We start from the raw sequence: 20,960 nt of genomic DNA on the forward strand, positions 1-20,960 counted from the left end.
TAATTTGATGTCCTTTAAATAAGCTGTGAACCTTTTATGAAGTTCTGCATTGATAAGATCATAATTATGGTTGTCATAAACTGTGCCCTTAGGTCAGTGAGGCGCTAAATTTGCATCTAATTTTGAGCATAGAAATAATTCAATGAGTTGTCTTCAGTGCTGTCATTTAGACGTATATATTTTGCTGAAGCACTGTTGACAGTTTCAGAAGGCCTTAAAAGATGTTTCAGATTATTCTAGTTTCAAGGTAAAATCCTTTGTTTAGGATTAGGTGGAGTTGACAGACAGTGTGTGAGGAGGAAGCTACTATTGCTACTACTAGCATTTTTTCCCCCCCTCTCAACTTTTATGCTTTTTTGAAAAGCAGTGCCAGATATATTTTTTATCTTCATTTAAAATACAGAATTAGTTAAACTGAAATACTTCTGTATTTTATTGCATCCTCCAAGCAAACTACCGGTATCAACAGATCAAGAGCAAAGTAGGTCTGAATTGTGTGGTGTTGGGGTTTTTGTTTGGGTTTTTTTTGTTTGTTTGTTTCTTTTAAAGATCATATTTTGATCTGTTTAAACACTTACAGACATTTAAATACACAAATGAAGTAAAACCAAAGTGAACAGATGTTTTTCGGTCTCATTAGTTTGGTCTAAGTGGGTTTCGTTGTGTCATAGGTTACTGTAGAAAATTGAGGTTGCAGGAGTTGTACTATTTATTTGTAAAATTAATTTTAAAAAGCCTTAGTAGCCACTATGCACCTGTGGATTTGAAACATAGAGTATAACTGTAGCGGTGCTGGACTCAGTTCTACCTGTTTGGTTCTACTCACAGGTGTTATTTAACTGACCGTTTCTGTCACGTGACATTTTTGGTATTTGTTTGAAACCAAAAGGACTCTGAGAATCCCATAGCTCAGTCTTGTGATTACAGTAGTAACAGCCTTTGCTATCTTCTGAACCCTCTCCCGCTGCTGTTCAGGAAATGAGGGACTGTGTTGTCAGTAAGACCCCAGAACTTGTTTGGAAGTACCTGGTGATACAACAAACCTCTCCCCCCCCACCGAAAAAGGAAAAGGTTTCCTGTTTTTAATACTGATGATTCATTACACATAAGGCTTATGAAATGCGTATGTCTGACTTTCTAAGTTAAAATTTTACTTTGATGAACTACTCCGTATGAACTAGAACTATTTCTAAAGAACATTCAGTGATTCTTTTCAATCTGTAGGAAAAAGTAACAGCATTTTAACATGATGTTCAAGTAGCATTACCACCCCATATGGCTAAAATACAGTGTAGTTACTGGAGTTGTTTTGCTGTGTTGAACCTCAGTATTTTTACATATACTTCACATTGTACATATAACAGAGTATGTTTGCCATATATTTGAGTACTGTTTATTCCTTTAGTTTAAGTTGCTTTGAATGTGTTTTAATCAAAACATTCTAACTTTATGCTAACAATATCCTGGAAAAACAGTTTATATATTTATGGCATCTCAGTGTTTCCTCTTGCCATGTTAGTTCACTACTTTGTTATTTGGGAAAGGAATAAAGCACTTAACTATCTTTATGAACAGAATTTTTGTGTTAACGGAGTGCTAATTCAGGTGGTCCATTTAATCTCTGCCAAGTGAATTTCCTCATGCTATGAGTTTTTCTTCAAATTCAGTAGTTACCTGGTGTAACAAATTTGAGTCTAGATTTCCTACAATTCTGCACCCAAGAATTCTGATTCAGAGCATCACATTTCTGAAATCTCTTTAATACTTGTAATTGATTTAATTTCTTAAATATTTTATATTTTTTTTATACTGTTGTCCAATAATGCATCTGCTTATGACTGCAAATATTTGAAAATTTTAACCTAAACAGGTTTTTCATTTTTAAAATACACAGCTAGAACTCCCAGGTCCCACTCAACAGGAAATAATAAGCAGACTTAATAACACGAAGCAGCAATTTGTGTTATATTAGAAAAACAAACAGTGTCATTTAGGGTTATGTAGTGTTATTTCAGCTGCAACAGTCTATGGGTGAGAAAAGGTCTGCAGAGGAAAGTAGTATCTTTGATAAAAATGCCTCTCTGCACAAACCTTTTCTCACTTGTATACTGAGAAATTATACTCAGATCTTTATTCATAGATTACAAGTCTTTGTAGTAGCTGAAGGAATGTAAAAAATATAACACGGTATACTGCTTTTTCAGAAATTGAGCACTGCTGAGTTTTATAATGAGAATATGGTTTCCTTAAAACAGCCCCCTACACCCCCAGGTATTGAAGTCATAGATGGGAGAAGAAATATTAGTAAACTTTTAACATATAAAGGCAAACTTCACATTTCAACTTCACATTTCAAGTCTGTTTCATTACTGAGTTAAAATCCCTTCAAAAAAATGTACTTGATGGGGCTCCTTGCTAAATTGCTCAAGTTGGCAATCACTTCTCATAATTTTTTTAAATGCTTTTTCTTTACTGTGTGTGCTGAAGAGATCTATGCCAATAACGTGAGTGAAAGTACGTATGATGCTTCCTTAATATTTTGGTTCTATTTACATTGTGTATTTCAGAATACTACTGCTGTTTCTCACCTCTTCTTTTGAATAATCCATGGATTTGCTGTCTGTAGCACATCTTTTCCTTTTATTTTAAACGGAAAATCATGTGTATGCATAGCTTGCCTTTTTCCAGTCTTTCCAGACTCTGTATCAGGACAGTGATAAATACTTGATCCAGTCTTAACCTTTGCCTGGGTACTTCAGAAACAGTGCGATTTATTAAAATGTATTCAATCAAAATGAGTGGTTGAGAACAGTGTAAATAACATAACTGTTGGTAAAACCTTTTCTGTGTTAAGATTTTGCTTGATTAGTGTTTGGGAGGGAGATGTTGCTTTCCTCTCTCCCTACACGCTCTCTCAAGAAAATTTTCTTCTGCAGCAGCTTCATTAATGATAACAGTAATGGAAGTAGAAGGTGCTGGTAGCTAACAACTGGTAAGAGTTTAGTTGTGTAGACCTGCTTTAAGGAGGTTTGGATAATATGTGTTCAAAATAGCAGCAACTGTTTGGAATCCTGCCTCTACAGTATTCCCAATGGGGTTTATTTTTCTTAAGAAAAGCATCTTCTATTCAGCCTTAAAAAATTAAAGTGGTTAGAAGGACATTCACAGCTTAAACTAAACATTGTCCGTGTAAGTGCAGTAGGTTTGTGAGCCAACTTGTGTGTCCTCTGAAGCGTCGGAAGACTTAAGCCTGTGTATATGCATGGCCTGCTATTTTGTGCAGACATAGAAAAAAGCAGTTCTCAAACTTTTTTTTCCCTCTCCGTGCTTCTCTAAGAATATATTCTGCACCAAAAGTTTTTGTTCTGGAGCTGTACACCTAGTATTTTGGGGAAAATAACTGGGTTTACAAGGGAAATGAAGTGCTGGATGAAGTTGAGAGGAGGTAGCTAGAGCTAAGGTGATGAAAGGGCCAGGCATTAGAAAGGATGGGCAGCATCCTGACTTTGAAGATACTGCAGTGATGAAGGATTGAGACTAAACTTCTTGGATCAGTATCTCTTCCATCAGAGCGGCCTGCTCAGGCCTCTAGCCAAAATTATTTCGGCTGCTCTTGTTCTGCTTCCAGCCATGATCTAGCAACTCGCAGCACCTATTGCACAATACATTTCCCAGCATCTCCATTTGGGAAATGCTGATCTCTAAAACAATTGTCTCTATACAGATACAGATTATGTTTTGCAAAGGACAGAAAAGTGAGACTCAAGGATGGATAGTTGTCGCTAAAAGAAGTAAACAATACCAGGTAAAACACATTGTAGAGACTGTACAGTACAACAGTTACTGTTTCTACCTCAGTATTTCATAGTTGCTTCAGGATTTCAGAGAACTTGATGCTGTTCCTAAAAACATAGTTCTCTGCAATCAGTCTGCCATGTTTTATAGCCCTGATGTGGCAAAAATATACTTAGGAAATAATATATAAACCAAAAATATCTTTGCCTCTCATCCTTATTCCTCCCTATGTTTAATAAGCAAAATAAACAGGTGAAGATCATTCAGTGTCTAGTTAAAGACGTTTATTTAAACAGGTAAATTCCAGTGAAAGCCAAGTTAAAGAGAAAAAACACTCTGCTAGAAAACTTATTAGAAGAACTGTGCTTTTAGTATATCAAGTCAGCTGAAGTGCAGTAGTTGAGTTTCTTGTCTTGAGGCTTGCTTTCTGAATCCCATCCTGGAAAGGTGAGAACAGGTTGATGTAAAACATCTCATAAAGTAAGAGATGGATGTTCTTCAACATAGAAATTTATTTAAACCATTAGACTAATTCCAGTTCACAAGTATAATGAACTCTGGGTAATAAAGGTTGTGATTCACTAACATAGATATCTTCAGTGTACCTTGTACAGAATAGGCCTTAATTTCCATCCTGTTAAACTGATCTGTGCTATAACCAAACTTTCTTCCATAAAATGTTAATCTGTTCTGAACTCAGCCTATATACTGAACTAATTAAAAACTAATGGACAAGTTTTAGAAGAGATGAGTTGATTCTTTGTATTTCGAAACACAACAGCAGGAAGATACCCTGATGCTAGTCTTTTGCATTCATTTTCCGAGGATATAATGGGCATCCTGTCACATCAGGTTTTATGCTTTTATTTTGTTTAGTTGGCTCAAAGTACAGAAAGTTTAAAAGAGATGAGTGGTTGATAAGAGTTTCCACCAGGCATCATGCTCTTTTATGATGGGGCAGGTCTTTGTGGGGTAGAGAAGTTGGTGATACTGTTCATCCTTCATCTCTCCAAACTGATTTTAAAAAATGCATTTGCATTCAAAGAACATAGATTAAAAGTAGAGACCTGCTTACTATGTCTCTCTTTGAAGGTCTGGGAAAGGAAGCATATGTTTTGGTTGTTTTTTGTTTTGTTTTGTTTTTTTTTTTCCTCTGGTCCTATGTGAAATGTTAGCTTCATCAGTAAGCGCACTGGTGCACTTTAAAATACAAACAGATAGATCTGGGGTACTGAAGCTCAAATTCATTTTTTTTTTTTTGGCGGGGAGGGAGATGTTCAACTGTTTAGGAATACTAAAATTATTTTATTTCCTGCTTGGAGGAATAAGAAGTCTTTATAATTTGTTAGTATATATACTGTTCAGGTTTTAAGCTAGGCCAGTATGAGAACAAAGCTAAAGAATGAAATTTAAAGTCTTAGTTTTTTAAAATGCATGCAACTGCTGGGTAAGATGTCTGTAAATGCTGTCAGAAATAACTGGACTCTCTAAGTGTTTTGAGAAATAACTGGACTATTAGTATCTGAATCAAACATTAAAGCTTGATTCCTCATAGATGTTGAAATTTGCATTGGGTTATGCTTGTCCGTAGAAGGGTAATAGGAAGAAGTTCCATTACCTGTTTGTAGGTATTCAACTGGATACTGGTATCAAGGAGGAAAGTTGTTTACCTCATTTTTAAAATTCAGGCCAGAAAGTTGAAGAGGAATAGTAGAGGGAAGGATCTGGACTCCAAAAAAAATCAGGGGGCTAAAAAAAGTTGGTTAGAGAAACCTATCTTTGCTATTAAAAGGTAGTTAGATACAGTGGATATTGGAGAACAGCAGGAGAGAGATCTGAAATCAAATGATCAAGATAAACAGAAAAGAAAATTCCTGGGTGAGAGCATTCCTACATTAATTATGTTGTTTCCATTTTAAATGTCTGATCCTTTTGAAGCTTTAAAACAAATATTTAAAATACAGTAAATGAAATTGTGTTCTTCCAGCTGTGCCTGCTTGTACCTCGTTGTTACGAACCTATTTGGTTGTTACAGAGGAGTAGTGATGCAAAGTAACTGCCATTATGTTTGCTTGGTTGCTTGGTGCAACCTCATCATCTTCCATGTATCTCTGTGTCTATATATCTTCCTAGGTTTTCTCTTTTCCTCCTTTTTTTAGTCTTTTTCACAATGGCAATGGAATCGCTGTGGGGAGGAAGAGGTACTGTGAGCATATGTGTATGCCCACACATACGCACTTACAGTCCCTTGGTAGGTACAGCTGTGTGGTTTTGGACAAGTTCAGCTGGATTTTATGTTTTCCCATTGCGCTAGGACCTAAATGACGTTCCTTCACTCATCTTTGAACTTTCACACTTAAAAATACTGTGAGTTGAAATGTTTAGTTTCCTGTGCCTTGTCGTGGTTGATTGTGGCCTGCAGGTGTAGGGGTATTTTTTTATTGTAGGTGCAAGTTTGCAGTACAGTTTGTGGGAATCGCAGATTATGTGGGAAGCGGGCATGTATGGCAACACAAACTTCCACAAAACACGTTTAATCTCAGTCATCTTCAAGTGAGAGAGGTGGTTTTGACTTGACTTCTCTAAGATGCACACAGCAGCAAATACAGCTTGGATAAAAACAATCTCTGCACCAAAATACAGCTCATGTAAGGAGAGAATGAACAAAGCTACTCGTGGTAGATGCTAATCTTACCACTTAATGCATGTAGGAAAGGCAAGCAGTAAGGGAAGAGGCCAATTGAAAGTCATACAGTTAATACTAGGGTCTGTTTTTCTGCAAGTGTCTATTTTTTTTTTTTTAGTCATGTTGTTGACTGTCTTGTTTCGTCCCAGTATCATTGTAAGAAGAGGAAGTTTACGTGTTTGTTAACTAAAATCCTAAGGAAACAAATTCTGTTTTGGAGGTAGGGCTCCTGGAACATTTTTGTTGTTTGTTTGGCTTTGAAAGAGGAAAAAACGTATAGTGAAACTGAGAGTATTTTCTGTCATTTAGGGGGGGTCATTTTAAACTCCTGGGTTAATTTTTGTCTAGGCCCTGAAAAGACAACCAGGTGTCAGTTTACACACACAAAGGCATATGTTTGCACATCTAAATCATGGTTTGTTTATAATAAACTGGCATAGCATTCAAGCCAGGGAGAATGTTTTCAACCTCTCCCCCAAACACTGCAGCTGACTGTTGAACACAAAAGATCTCAGGTAAGAGATACCTGTGCTTTTGGTGTCAGAGAGATTCTGTTTAATACCTGGTTGGAAATTCATTAGTACATAACTACAGCAACTGGGTAGTATGTGGGTAGTTACCTTGCTGCTTCTAAGTGTAACGTTCATCTTTAATGACTGCTGGTTTGCTTGCATGACAGTGTTCATCGCATCAGCCAAAAAAGCCAGAAATTACCATTTGGATTTAGATAGATGTAGGTTTCATTTCTGCATAGATTCTAATTTTCAGATCAAAGTACCTTAAATGAAAAGTTTGCAGAAATACAGCCTCTGCAGTATTTTTACACTTTGTTGAAGTTATGTGTTGTAGAACTGTGAATGTGACCAGGAAGCGTAGCTGTTGAGAACTGCCCTTCTTCCACAGAGTTCTGCTGGAGTGAGGGGCATGCAGTTTGAGAAACTAGAACAGGGTAAAGATGATAGAACATGCTGTTGAATTTATCCAGTTGGGCTTACAGAAAAAGCTGTGAGATGCTTTGTTTGAAAGTTTTGCAAAAAAGTATACATTTAGCAAACAGGCAGCTGGGCAGATGCTATTCATATTAGCTCCTCAATATTTTTTTTTTTTCCCTGAACACGCATATTTACCATGTTATCTGTGTATTTTATGTATTTTGGAACACAATTTTGCATGTGTGATTCATGAAATAGTAAATGGTTAAATATGAGAGATCACAAAATAAGACTTTTAGGACCAGTTTGTATTCTCTTTATGTAGAAGAAATCTTGAATTTGCACTCTTAGGCACCTAATTAGTGTGCATCAGCAGAATGGGTATCTTCTGATGCTTCCTAAAACATGTTGGCTGTTGAGGCCTTCAGACTGTTTTCTGTAATATCTACACCTTTCACTGGGAAGTGTTTGCCAAAAACTAAATTACAGTTATTTCAGTGATTTCAGTAACTTGTCAGTTGGTGATGAGGGCTATATTCTTTCTGTGGAACAGAATGTCAAATAAAAACACCTTAGTAAAGCTTGTCGTGTGCCAAAGGTTTTGTTATGCCTTGTATGTTGACTTTTTTCCATAAAGATTGGTAATAACAGTAGCCAATTATTGATGAAAATAATGCCTTGCAGAATGTGCCTGTGAGATAATATGACTGACTGGTATTTTTTTATACTGCTGAAATCCTGATGTATTAGGTGATGAAGTGCAGCATGGCTGACTGTGACTTCTTGTTTTATCTATTACTCATTTTTGGCTGAAATTTGATGACCAGTTATTTGATATTTGCTCAAATACTACAAATAAATATTACCCAGCAAATATTTCTCTCTAAAATTCACACTACAAACAGGTGAGTATTTTTATTTTATAGGTTAAAAAATAATTTTATCCTCATGGACCTTTTTTCCCTGGATGTCATCTGGATATTAAGTGCCTCCTATGTCTTCATTTCAAATTTCCTTTAGTTTTCTATTTGTGTGGAATAAGTGGATACTTGTTGTCTTTGGAGCTTGTTAACAAGCTGAGTTGAGCTTCTATCAAAGTGAAGTACCTTAGTATTCCAGTTTTCTTTTTCATATTTGCCTTTCTAGATCCCATAGAAGATAACACAGTAACTCAGCTTTTCTTTACTGGTTTACTGATCACTGGCCACTCCCTTTCATAGGGCAGTAGGTTTTCACTGTTCACTTTGCTTTGATGGAAAACATGGCTTATATTCATTGTGGTGCAGTATGAGGGCTAGTGACTTTTTCTATCTTCTATTAGTCATTAGCCTTATTTAAAGTGTCTGCTTGCATGCAGACATGAGTCTCTCGAAATTGTCAGTACAGTTATTTTCAGATGTTGTCTTGGAGAGGTTTTTTTGGTAAGATCAACATAAGTGAAATTGTGATTCTTTCAGTAATGTATACATGAAAGGAAATAGCCCTAATCTTTTATAATAGGCCTAATAAATTCCCAATAATATTTCCAGGCTTTGCTGCTGGCTTGCTGCAGGCCCAGGAAAACTAAGCCAGCCTAAACTTCCCCAGTATCACGCCTTTACATGTAGACCCATGAGAGAGGGTTGAGCATGTTGTATGGCCGTAGTTGTCAGTGTCAGCACTGAGTTGTTGTGGGTGCCAAGCACTTGTGGACCTCTGGAAACAACGGTGTCCAAAATTAGTCAGAGTTTGACTCCTGTTTTTTTTAAAGAAAAAATACTGGGTGTTCTTTCTCGGGCATCTTTATCTTGCAGTTAGTAATACCTCACAAGAAAACCATTAGAGTTCATTCATGAATTCTTGGAATTCTTTTTATTGTATAAAATGCAGAGTTCTGCTTTTGCTAAACTGTGATAATGATTTTGCCTAAACACTAGTGGTAGAATAGTCAGAGCAAAGACAGAAACAAATTATTTCCTGATTTTAATGAAGTTTGACATCAGGACTTTGTAATTTATAGTTTCTTGGGAGCAGGCAATGGAAAATCCTAGCTGTAGCCTATGCTGTCCTTAGCCTGCCCCTTGCAAATACTGAGAAATTTTAAGAGTATTTTAGAAATCATTAACATTGTGAGTAAAATAAGTTTCTGTATTTCTGTACATTGAAAAAAATGATAGTTCTGATTATGTTTTTGTGTTTCAGGACTTAAAATGGCAGAAGATCCCTATATTATGGGAGTGTCTGATCCCCAAGTAAGTGGATTTGTGTATTTTCAATATACCTGTATTCTCTCCTAGCTCTCTGATTTGGCTTCCTCTCATTCTGTCCTGTTACTTCCTCAGCTTAACAACATGGAGATGTAAAAGCATTCTAGCTATTGGCAGAAATCAGGTTTGGGGAAATCTAGTTTTTTTTTTTTTTTCTCTAAAGTGTTTATGTGACCTGCAAAGTGCCTTGTCACTGATGAAATGGCTGAAATGAAAGGAATGCTAAGCCTGCTGAAAGAAGCAATTGAAAAAATACTAATTTTTATGCCTGACTATATATTTTATGTCTGACTGACACTAGCTGTGAAATTTCTTCAGTGGTGGACATTGGGCTTTTTCTGAAAATTAAGCCTCTTATGCCCTAAAAGGCCCCTTTGTGTCATTTTTTTGAAATTTGCATTGACATTGATAACTAAAATGTTCCTTCGCTCACCCAGATCAGTAGGTGTAGCTCTTCAGAAGTTCTTCCTGATTTCATTAGGTTATTTAATGATCCATTTGAATTGTGAGAATTGTGAGTAAGGAACAGATCATTTTCTACTCACCTTAATTTCCAAAAGAAACTATTTCTCCCTTATGCTTGCTCCATTTTTGGAAGAAGATTGATTTATACCTGACAACAATTACAGTGAGTGAAGGCATGTCAGTGTTCAAAAAAAAAAAAAAAACTTTAACCTGGGTGTACTGTTTTCTTGCATTAGAGCTTGTAAATACATAAGGAATGTAGTCTGGTGGGGTTTAATCACAGAAGAGGAAATGAAAACTCACAGATTCTCAGCAAGGCATTGGACAAGACATATAGGATCAGATTGTCAGAATTTACCATATAAGCTCTTTTGAATATATAGTTGTTTGTGCACGTAAGCAAAATGCATGCCTAGAAACTGTGCTGAGCTTAGTGCAGTCTCGTGATACTGGTGAAACTTGGTCAGTACTATCAGCTTTGCTTGCACTGTTGTTGCCAGCAAAAATAAAATGGATATGAAATGAGTACGTACTGCACCTGGGGTGTTTGCAGTCTCAGTATTTGCAGAGAAATTTGAAATTCTTTGCTGATAGATGCTTCATGTAATTATGTATATATGTAGTAATGGATATATTTTCTTTCAATGTAGATGTTTGCAATGGAGCAGTTCATGGGAATGAATACATTATTTAATAATACAAATTACATCACTTCAGACTTACCACTACGAACGGGTAAGAACTGTTGCTATTTGATTGTTCTATTGCCCTGCTGTTTCTTCCAGTTTGTTTTTTTGTGAAGCTCTTTTGAGAGGTTTCTTTGCTAACACTCTTGTATTTCATGATACTAGACACCAACGTCGACAACTAGACTTTTTAGTACGCCCTTACACATCACTTTTCAACCCTCATGAAACTTTCAACAGTGAGGCAAATCTGATTTTCTTTTGGCTTGTAGAGAAACTGAAAGTTTCGGTTAGTTAAATGTTTTGAGTGACTGAAGACATTTGAGTGACCTGTTTTTTATAAATTATGTGGGTTTTTTTCTAAATTTTCATCTTTAGTGACCTGCATATTTATATTAACAGTTTGCAGAGTGTGACGTACTTTTTTTTTCTTTTGAACGGTGTCTTATTTGTTGTAATAATTCTTAAGGTGCTTGTTTTTCACTAATAAGATGTAGAGTATATTCAACTTCCTGTATCATTTGAGTCTGTTTTTCCTTCTCGGTGACTTCTCTGTTTCCTGTAAAGTGGCAGTCTGATATTAAAAGTACCTGACAATTTCCTGAATAATAATACTAGTTTGAAAGTTCAGAGTCAAATTTTGCAACCAACTTCTGAAAATAAGCATATAGTAATCTGCAAAGGTCTGATATGCAGTTCTTCTAGTATGGTTCCAGAACTGGAATATCAAATAGAAGTGTTTAATATCTCAGCCAGTATTAGCTGCTTGATCAACACTTGTCTGGTTTTGCTTGTTAAATTTCTTTAAGTATTACTTCTTGCTTGAATTTAGAAAACACTGTTTCTCCTGCATAGTTTGTTAGAATAGTTGATAGAAAAGGAGAAAGGAAATAAAAATTTATTTAAGCGTATGAGGTTTTTCTCAATATATATTTCCAATATAGCTATTAATGTCTTTTAACATGACAACTTTCTGTTGTGGATCTGTTTGACTGTTGTATCAGGATGTATCTGCTATCTTCTGTATTAGATTGCTTTCTCTTGTTAAAAATGTGAATTACTTTTGTTTACAATATTTGATACACTTGATGACAGTGAAAGTGTGAAGGGTAAAATGAAATAAACCATTAGCTTTTTACTTCATAGGTAAAATTCCACCCTAAAGTAACAATAAATGCTGATTTAAAAATAATTTAAAAAGGCATGCTTACTACTTCAGTGTTCCCTGGTTTAAACTATACTTCAGTTTTCTTGACTCAATAGTAGCAAGGAAAGATCAAGAAACACATATGGTACAGATAATTTTTTTTCAAGATAAAATGTTCTGATGAGCAAAGCTCTTGGCAAATATGGACAAGCATCCAACAAATTAATGTTGCAATCATTTGTTTGCAGTGTGTTTTTATTAAGGCAGATAAGATTGTTTGGTAAGATTCATCTGTGTAGCATTAAAGGGTTGGTGCATTGTATACCAAGGGTTTTTTGGCCTGTACTCCCAGAGTTTCTGTGGAACAAATAAGATTATTGGAATTTTGATTTCCCCATAATGATCTCTTCTGCACATACCTTTTAAGTTTACTCTGTACTCATCATGCCAGACTCATTCCACACAAATTATTCAGATATATAAAACTGATTTTCAGATATCTATGTCCTGTCTAAACTAGAAAACAGCTGTTTTTAAAACTATGTGGGGGAGTCAAGAATTCACTGAGTTCTGCAGTCACAGAAAACTTACTGGGCTAAGTCTAGCTCTATCCTTAATTTGCAGAATTGCTTAGAAAAGGCTTTTTTTTTTTTTTTAGTGGTATTGCTCTTGTCTACTGCTGCACTATAGGTGTCAGGTTCCCTGTGTACAAAATGGTATTTAATAAAGGATCATTGATATCAGGTTATCACAGACAAGAAGTTAATCATAAGTTTTAGAAAAGATTGGTCATTTCCATGGCATCTGATGATGCCATGGTGATTTTGTTTCTTGAGTAGTATCGCTATAATGCTTACTTCTTCCCCTGCTTGAAACTGTGGTGTCGTTAATACAGTAACAACAGTAATAGGTAATACAATAATTTATATATTATGCTTTAGTTGTTTCCAATTAGGAAGTAATGATTTCTTTCTACATAGCAAGGCCAGTTAAAAATTCATGAGGGATTTTCCAAAAGTACTTCCAGCTGAGATACGGAGAGGTGTTCTGAAAACGATTTTTCCCTAGAACAATTGGATGATTTAAACAGAAAAAACGAAGGCATTCATTGTTCCTTATGATTTGTTGTGGTGCCTACATCTTTCAGTCCGTACATTCATAAGTGCACAGTGTCAGACTTACTGCATTGGCAAGCAGGTTTAATATATAACTGTGGATTGTCATATCATGCCAGTGTAGCTGAATCAACACACAGCTGGGGAATTTGGGGACTTTCTGATGATAGATGTTCTGCTGTTATGTTAATATTTACAGTAATAATAGAAAACCTTAGAGATGTTAGGACACGGATTTTCTCAGTGAGGCTGTCAGTGCTCAAGTGTCTTTGCTCGCTTCTTTTTCTATTTCATGTATGTCAGTTTTAAGTAAAAATTAGGCTTGGCTATTTTGGCTCTAAAGTTGTAGTAGATAGTTATGTGGTTCAAGTTCTACATTTACATCTAAATCTAGAAAGAGAAGTAGACTTTGTATGCCTTTGGTGACAAAAGGGTGTATTTGTAATAAGTGCCATAACAGTGCAAACTTCAGGACTGAGCTGTGTGTTTAAAACACCACCAGCAGCAAAGGCAGTATCTCACCAGTCAAATCAGCCTCAAAATCCACAACCATGTAATGTAGCAATCTGTGTGCCAGTTAGAGATGATTTTGGGAACCTGTTAATTGTTTTGGTTTTTAGGGGTTCTGGTCCAACTAGCTGTTGGCATTAAGGTATTGTGTTTTTCAGCCTGTGAAGTTGAAGCAGGGCCATCAGCAGCTGAACGGTATTGCCTGGAGGCTGCTAAAATTACAGTTTTCTGGTATTTCTTTAACCTCCTTCTGCCCCAGCTGTCTGTGATGCTTGCTGTTGAGAAATGAAAAGGGCACAGAGGGAAAAAGAAGGTACTTTATTTCATAATTTTTCAGAGAGATAATGTTAGAGATTCAAGGAAGCCTGACCATCACCAGAAATTAGATGAGTGTTCATTTTTCTTACTCCATATCAGTGGCCCTAATCCTCAGAAGCATGAGCAGATTTGCATGCTGCTTCTGGTGTTTTTTCTAGATCTTCTGTGATTGTATTTTGAAAAGTGAACTGAGGGGAGAGAAAGGTTAAGCAAAGCCCGTGTGCTGCTTGCTGTAAGCATCATGGTTTGAACACTGCCGAGCTGCGATACAAGAGGGTGTTCCTGTGCGGGTGAATCCCTTGAGGGGGAGGACATACAAGTGCTGCAATAGGCCTTCAGGAAGGATAAGACACTAGATCTAGAGTCTGAGTTTTTAGCAGCAAGGTACCGCTGCCAGGATGGATGCAACAGGGTTAGTGTTGGGTTTGACAGTCAAAACCTGGAGGCTATGAGCGTTTTCACCCACGTCCCCAGAGCAAAACAGCACACAATTACAAGGGTGAGATGCCTGTTCTGGGGGACCCACTAGCAGAGAGGTGGTGAGGGGGGCACTTGACCACAGCTGGTTGCGGGTTAAATTGAACGGCTTCAGGTTCTAGGTAAGCTGTTAGATAAAGGACCCCACTAGTCCTATGGTGCTGCCAGGCTTGCGGGGATATCCCACCAACTTGAGAGACCTCTTTTTTCTCGACTTTGCTGTGATGGGAGGAAGGAACCAAGAGGGAGCCTGTGATGGGTGCTCCTTTGGGAAATGTGTGTGCAGGGTGAGGCCTGTCAAGAGGAAGAAAGAATAAGCGGTGGGAGTGTCAAGATGTAGGAGAGCCTCTGAGTCAGGCAGGAAGGAAAATGAAGAAATGTAGCAGTTGAAGAAGATGTGGGGAAGTGGGACTGTGACTCAGGCTGGAGGGGAGGCCGTGGGATGTGTGTTGGTCTGTGGCAACCAAGGCGAGAAAACAGAAAAGGAAGCACTGAAGCATACCCAGGATGTGGCAGTCTGCACCAAACCCCCTCCAGGCTGAAGGACTGCATGTTTTAGTTGGAGTTCTTAGCCCTCCTGACTGCAGCAATGCCAGGCAAATTGTGAGGAGTGCTCGTGTCAAAACTTGGCTCTTGGCAACCTTGAGAGTCATCCCTGTGTAGAGGCCAGCTCCATGACTATATGCTGCTTCAGCCTCTCTGTAGGGCAAAAATAGAACTTAAGCTATGTGTTAAGTACTGTTCCTTCTTGTGCTCATTAAACAAGAACTTGAAGAAAGCAACTTTCCAGCCTGGAAGAGGTGTAAAAGATCATCACACATCTTGTCATTATTAGTTCCTCTTACAAGGTGTGCATCTTCAGGTTCCTGCTGTCTGTCTGCTTAGACCAGACATGCCTACTAATAGAAACAAAACATTAAAAACTTCCCTGTGCAAAACACCAAATATCTTTTATTTTCCTCGTGGGAAAGGATGGGAGAGAAAGAAGGAACCACACATAGCCAGTGTTAGCCTGTCTGTCTAATGTACTTCTGGGAAGTATTCAGAGTTGAGTGAAGACAGCTGTATGAGACCTTTTACGAAATAAAGTCCTTTTTGTAGTCAAAATAATATGCCATGTATGCTTGGAAGTTATCTTGAACATTGCTGCTCTGTTTTTAAATAGCATTTTAGATGTAATTAAGTGCACTGCATTAGAGTACCTTCTCTGTACTGTTACTTGGATCTGGTTCAGATGCTATACCAGAGAATTACTTACTCATTGTAGAAAAGAAAATGTTTAGTCACAAAACCCAAAGGTTAAAATAAGACCTCACAAAACTTTGGTTTATATACATTGGTATATGATTTATATAATCTGGATTAACGATAACAGACATCTAATTTGTCTTTGTACATTTACACTGTACCTTTTTTGCACTTTCCCAGTATTAATATGTAAGATATTTAGATTTTTTTGTATCAGTATATTTGTATGCTTTTTATAAGCTTTTTTCCCAAGGGGGCATAGGAGCTATGGTCCTAAGCTTTCAAGTTTTCTGGCTTTTCACAAGTGCCATGCAAGGTGAAACCATTTCAGCAGCATGAAGAATTCCCCTTGAGCTTTACCAATATGCCAATATAGTGTATAACCCCTCTCTTAGGAGTTTGAGTTTCCTTATCCTGAGGGAAAGTTGGCACCTGGGACTGCTGCAGCCACTTAGCTGTTAGAAAAAAGAGCGCTTCCTTTTCTGGCTAATGTTTAAGAGAAAGCGGTAGTATTTTGTGCTGATACTAACCCAATGTATATGCCTTGAAAATTAATTCCAAAGGGGAGAACAGCCGAGGAACAATTAGTTGGCAGATCCTGCCCTAGAGGCTTGGTTGAAAGTTGAACTATGCAGTTATATTTTAGGTGCATTACTTCTGCCAGTGCCCAGAGGATACAAGGGCACTTTGGATTGTCAAAGTATAAAATTTTACATGCCTAAAGCATGAGAAGGGTTAGAGGTCTGTGAACAGAGTTCTTAAAATTTAAGTGCTGATATAACACTTAAACCCAGTTCGACTCATCTAGACTCCTTGTTACAGAGAAAAACTGAAAAATAAAACCACATCAAAACTAGATATTACTCTACATCTTTCAAAGTTTCTGAAGTCCAAACTGGTTTTCATTCTTTCTAATGTAAGATGATGTGTATGTGGTCTTGAGGCAATTGTTTTGCATGATTTCAAGATTTTAATTGTAGTACTGTTTACTTTTTCACAGGAAGTGTTGAACTTGGGAAATAAATGATCTTTATATGTGAAATAATAGTGACTAGCATTTGCAATACATCTTTGGCATGCAACTAACTCAGCTGAGTCAGCTAACTTCAACAGCAAAATACTAATTCCATCTGTTAGTATATTTATCAAAAGATTCATGTTGAGAGAAGCCTGTTCAATTAAGACTTGTACTGACTAAAAACGTGAAGGTTTGCTTTAGTGAAGTTGTATTGAGGAGCTGAGAAGGATGCATGTAGTCATACTACAAACCAAATTAATCCTCTGCCATTTTTAATTATCAGCGAACGTTAGGCCTATTGGCAAACTAAAGCTGATGCAAGTATGTAGTTCTGTGCTGAAGCCAAGCACTACAAGTTGAGGTAGCTGGATGGCACGGTACTTGCAGATGGTGCGTTGTTCGGAGGCAGATCGCACCTGGATGTCGGCAGGGCATGGTGTGCTTTGTGTGCTTGCAGGCTCTGCCACATAGCTGTGGCTTGTCTGCTTCAGAGGTTTCACGTGTCCTTGTGAGCTTGTTGACTCCTTAGCATTAATACCTTTAACAGAGTAAAAGTGATGATACATAATTGCTACAGGAATATAGCTGACAACATATTGTATAGGTATTCACAGCGAAGCTGTCTTTGGGGATTTGCTTTGATAACAATCGAATTTTTAGCATTGAAATCTGAATCTTCTCTGCCTAACAAGAGGCAGGGAAGAAATCATGCCTCTCAGAACTGTTGTTTTCAGACTCAGGAGTGGCTTGCATTTTAAGAGGTATTTCACAGCCATCCACCTAGAGAGTTTTCCTTCTCAATATAAATAGTCTAACTGATCCGAGTTGGAGCTAAGCTTTAATCAGGTGATGAATTCTTAACTCTGGTGGCACTGAATTCTCATTGGATTTAGGGCCTGCTCAAAGGCTGTTTAAACTGGTGAATTTTGAATGAGGTTTAAGGTATGAAGTTAGCCACTGTTCAGGGAGTGGTGCAAGTCTGAAAGTTGTTTAAGGAAGCCTTCCTTGAAACACAAATAGAATTTTAGTAGAACATAATCCCATGCATTGGCATCATGCTCAAAGTTGGATCTCATTAGAGAGTCTGCATCTGTAGTCAGATAGAGTGTGTTCAGTGTTTTTAGAGGCATAGAAGAACAGTATATTTAAAAGTGTATCTGAAATTATTAAAAGAATGTAAATTGTTCAGTCTCCTCAATTCCAGGGGTTTGGTTTTTTTTTTTTTTTTTAAAGCAGTTCTGACTGTTAGGGCATGTTGAGACAGCTTAAATTCCTCCTATATTCCCATACCTCAGTGTTTCCCATTGGCTGTCTCTAGACTTTCAAAAGCATCTGTTCAGTAGGAAGCCCTAGGGCCAAAAGCTCGTGAGTACAGTCTTTAGAGCTCAAGGGGTTTAAATACAAAAGTTAACCTTAGCTCAGGAAGGCCAGGCTGCTTGTCAGTGGCAAGGGGAGGATCCTGTTCTTACTCACCCTTTCGAGACTTAACTGAGTGATCACAGCTGCCCATTTAGGCCCTCAGAGCTAAATTTAACTTTTTTTGAGTTAATTCTCCCCTTCTTACATCACTGGTCTCGGGGAATGTTGGAAATTAGTCTGCCAAGTTATTATTTATTAAAATTCAAGTTCTGAAGATATTTGGGTTCTTTTCAAAAAATTTATCTCAAGACATTCAAAGGCATCAATTTTACCCCTGCAACTTACAGTGATAGAAATATAATTTATACCATGACTTTTCTTTCTTTTATGTTAGCAGATGGACCGTATCTTCAAATCATAGAACAGCCAAAACAGGTAAGAACACTGCATTTTGAAAGTCTTCAAGGTAGCTATGTCACCATATTCAATTTTGAATAAAATTATGACTTAAGATGAGGAAAAAAAGAGTATTGAAGAGGTTGAACTCTCAGAACGAATGTGGCACTTAACCATGAGAAGTTTTTCCTCTCACTTTTGTAGTTAAATCGTTTCCTGTTTTGTTCTGTTTTCATCTTAGTGTCTCTCTGGAAGTGTCATAAGATAAAAAAAAAAAACTGAGGGTTTTAAAAAAAATCTTGCTAAGTAGAGACTCATCATCTTAGAACTGACTCTTACAGTACCCCGATACTTTGAAATGTGATTAGACCAAATATGTAAGATTTTTAGAATTTGTTGCATGTTTCTTGAAACACATGAAAGAGGGGGGAAAAACAAGCCCAAAACCAAAACACATTTCATTCTGTTCCTAAGTTACAGGAACTTTCGACTAGTGCTTTGTCATCGTAAAGAAATTCTGTTGTCCTTTGAGATTTGTCACAGTTGGCTGTTTTGAATAACCCAAGAAAAGATGGAGATAAATACTTGAATTTAACTTTTCTTGTGACTGTAGCAAACGCCTATTCTCTTCTGACAGTATGAAAGTCATCCCAATGCACTGGTTAGTTTTCATGCAACTGATGTACAAAGTGATTGCTGGCTGAAGATTGCCCTGAAGTATGCCAGAGTATTGTTCCCCATTAGCTGATGGCATCAGCAATTACAAGTATTCCTCCTGAAGCTACCACAGTATGGAGACCCCTTTCCTGCATCTCCCAGTCAGTTGCATAAGATCCTACTTTGTGGAGACGGGGGAAGAGGGTGACTAAAAGCTGTCCCATCTTCTGCAGAAGCATGCCGCAATCTAGTCTTCCTGGTAGGAGGTGGTAGAGAACATTTGTTTCAGCCACACACCAAAGACATATTTGTGCTCGAGCATCCCTACAGGAATAGGGACACTTCATGGTCATAGGTGAAACAGCAGTGTACTGTGAACTCTTGGAAGAATATGCTGCCTCTTTCTTGTTGTTGTAGTTCATCCCAAATAAGGCTGTGTCTTTGCATGGTGGACCCTACAGTTCTCTAGGGAGAAACCGTTGTGTCCATACATGACTTCTCAACAAGCAGCTCCTGTAGTGGAGTACCCATGTGGCAAACTGGGCAGTGGTTTATAACACGGTGATGAGGGTAATCCATCAACAGAGTGCTGTGCCTGTGATCATTTTTGGAGCAGAGAGACAGCTGGGAGGGAGTAAGATTGTATGTGTGAAAACACAGGTAGGACAGCAAGGGCAATAGACTGGGGAAGGCCACGTAGATGATTGCTGGAGCTGTTAGATCGAAGGCGTAGAGGTAAAGAGAGATTGGGTTGTCTCATGTCTTGTGACTGGAGAGGTAGCTTTGCTTTGCCTTTTGGACAACTTGAGTTCAATCTCATCATAGCTGAGCGCTTCGCTTGCAATACACTTGGTCACCCAGTTTACCGTAGGAAGGTGAACACATGCTTGAGGATGTATTACACTGTGTGGCCAGTGTCTGGTTAAAAGTCAGATCTTCACATTTGCCTGGGAAGTGAGTTCTTAAACTGAAAAGGCTTTGGTGAGATAGGTATTGAAGCTAATGATTACAGAGTAATTTTTGAACCGTGTTGTTCACTGTCAGCTAATACAGACTGAAATCAGAGTGGTCTTACTTAGAAAGAAGCTGAATGATTCTTGATGAAGGATACAACACTAACTGGTGCTGTTTGGACAGACACTGGGAGTCCTAGATAAGGCAGGGATTTTGCCAGAAATTGCAGGACTGGAGAGTAGGTCTGAAAGTATCCAAAATCAGGAGCCACGTGAAATAATGTAGTTAAGTAGAGCTAGAGTTACCAAATATATTTGCTTATGAGTTACATTGTTTGTGCCTTGAAGATTACTGTTTAAAGTAAAGGGGGTTTCCTCTAAATAAAAATGGAATAAATGGACACCTGTACTCTAGAGTGGTTGCTAATATCCTGCAGTTCCCTGAAGTATATTCAGACATCTATTCATGTAGCTGGGATGAAACCCTAGTCATTCAAAGTCCCCAGAAGCTTTTGTGCCGTTTCTGGACTCTGCTCGGAGATACGGCTTTCACATGCTGTTCCCAGAAGAAAGAAGCATTTCTGTTTCATCCAAGTTCTTTTCTTTATGATTCTTTGGACTTCTTTAATTATTATTAGCTTCAATTCTCTCTAACTAGCAGCAGTCGTGGGATAGAGAATCTGCTTGTGTTCTGTGTCTTTTAATTTTTATCTTGTCTTGAGAGTATAAATAGATCTCTGCTTCAAAATATCTTCACTTACTGAATGAAAAATTTCAGGTTTCTACTGTGTGTAAGAGAATAGAACAGTTCCTCCAGGGCGACAGTTCAGTGGTTCTTTGTTAACCAGCACTCAGGCAGCATTTCAGGGATGAACAGTTGTAACTTTGCTATTTGTGGGCTGTTTGGGCAAGTCTTGTGTGTATACACGCACGTGTGCTTACGTGTGTGTGT

At 37.6% G+C, this 20,960-nt stretch overlaps 1 protein-coding gene across 3 annotated transcripts in view; it reads left to right on the forward strand.

The window, feature by feature from the left end:
- Nucleotides 1-20,960, forward strand: part of NFKB1 (nuclear factor kappa B subunit 1) — a 59,706-nt gene that overhangs the window by 3,374 nt on the left and 35,372 nt on the right. Inside the window, exons 2-4 of one of the 3 annotated variants that reach the window (XM_042808178.1) lie at nt 9,595-9,644; nt 10,775-10,859; nt 18,397-18,437. In XM_042808178.1, coding sequence (XP_042664112.1) covers nt 9,603-9,644; nt 10,775-10,859; nt 18,397-18,437 — 168 coding nt within the window. In that variant the 5' untranslated portion in view covers nt 9,595-9,602. Of the gene's footprint in view, nt 1-9,594; nt 9,645-10,774; nt 10,860-18,396; nt 18,438-20,960 lie in introns of those variants that run through there. The other 2 variants (XM_042808179.1, XM_042808180.1) reach the window with 2 other exon arrangements.

Source organism: Tyto alba, unplaced genomic scaffold (genome assembly GCF_018691265.1).
Source record: "Tyto alba isolate M040663 unplaced genomic scaffold, T.alba_DEE_v4.0 Super-Scaffold_6, whole genome shotgun sequence".
NCBI lineage: Eukaryota > Metazoa > Chordata > Aves > Strigiformes > Tytonidae > Tyto > Tyto alba.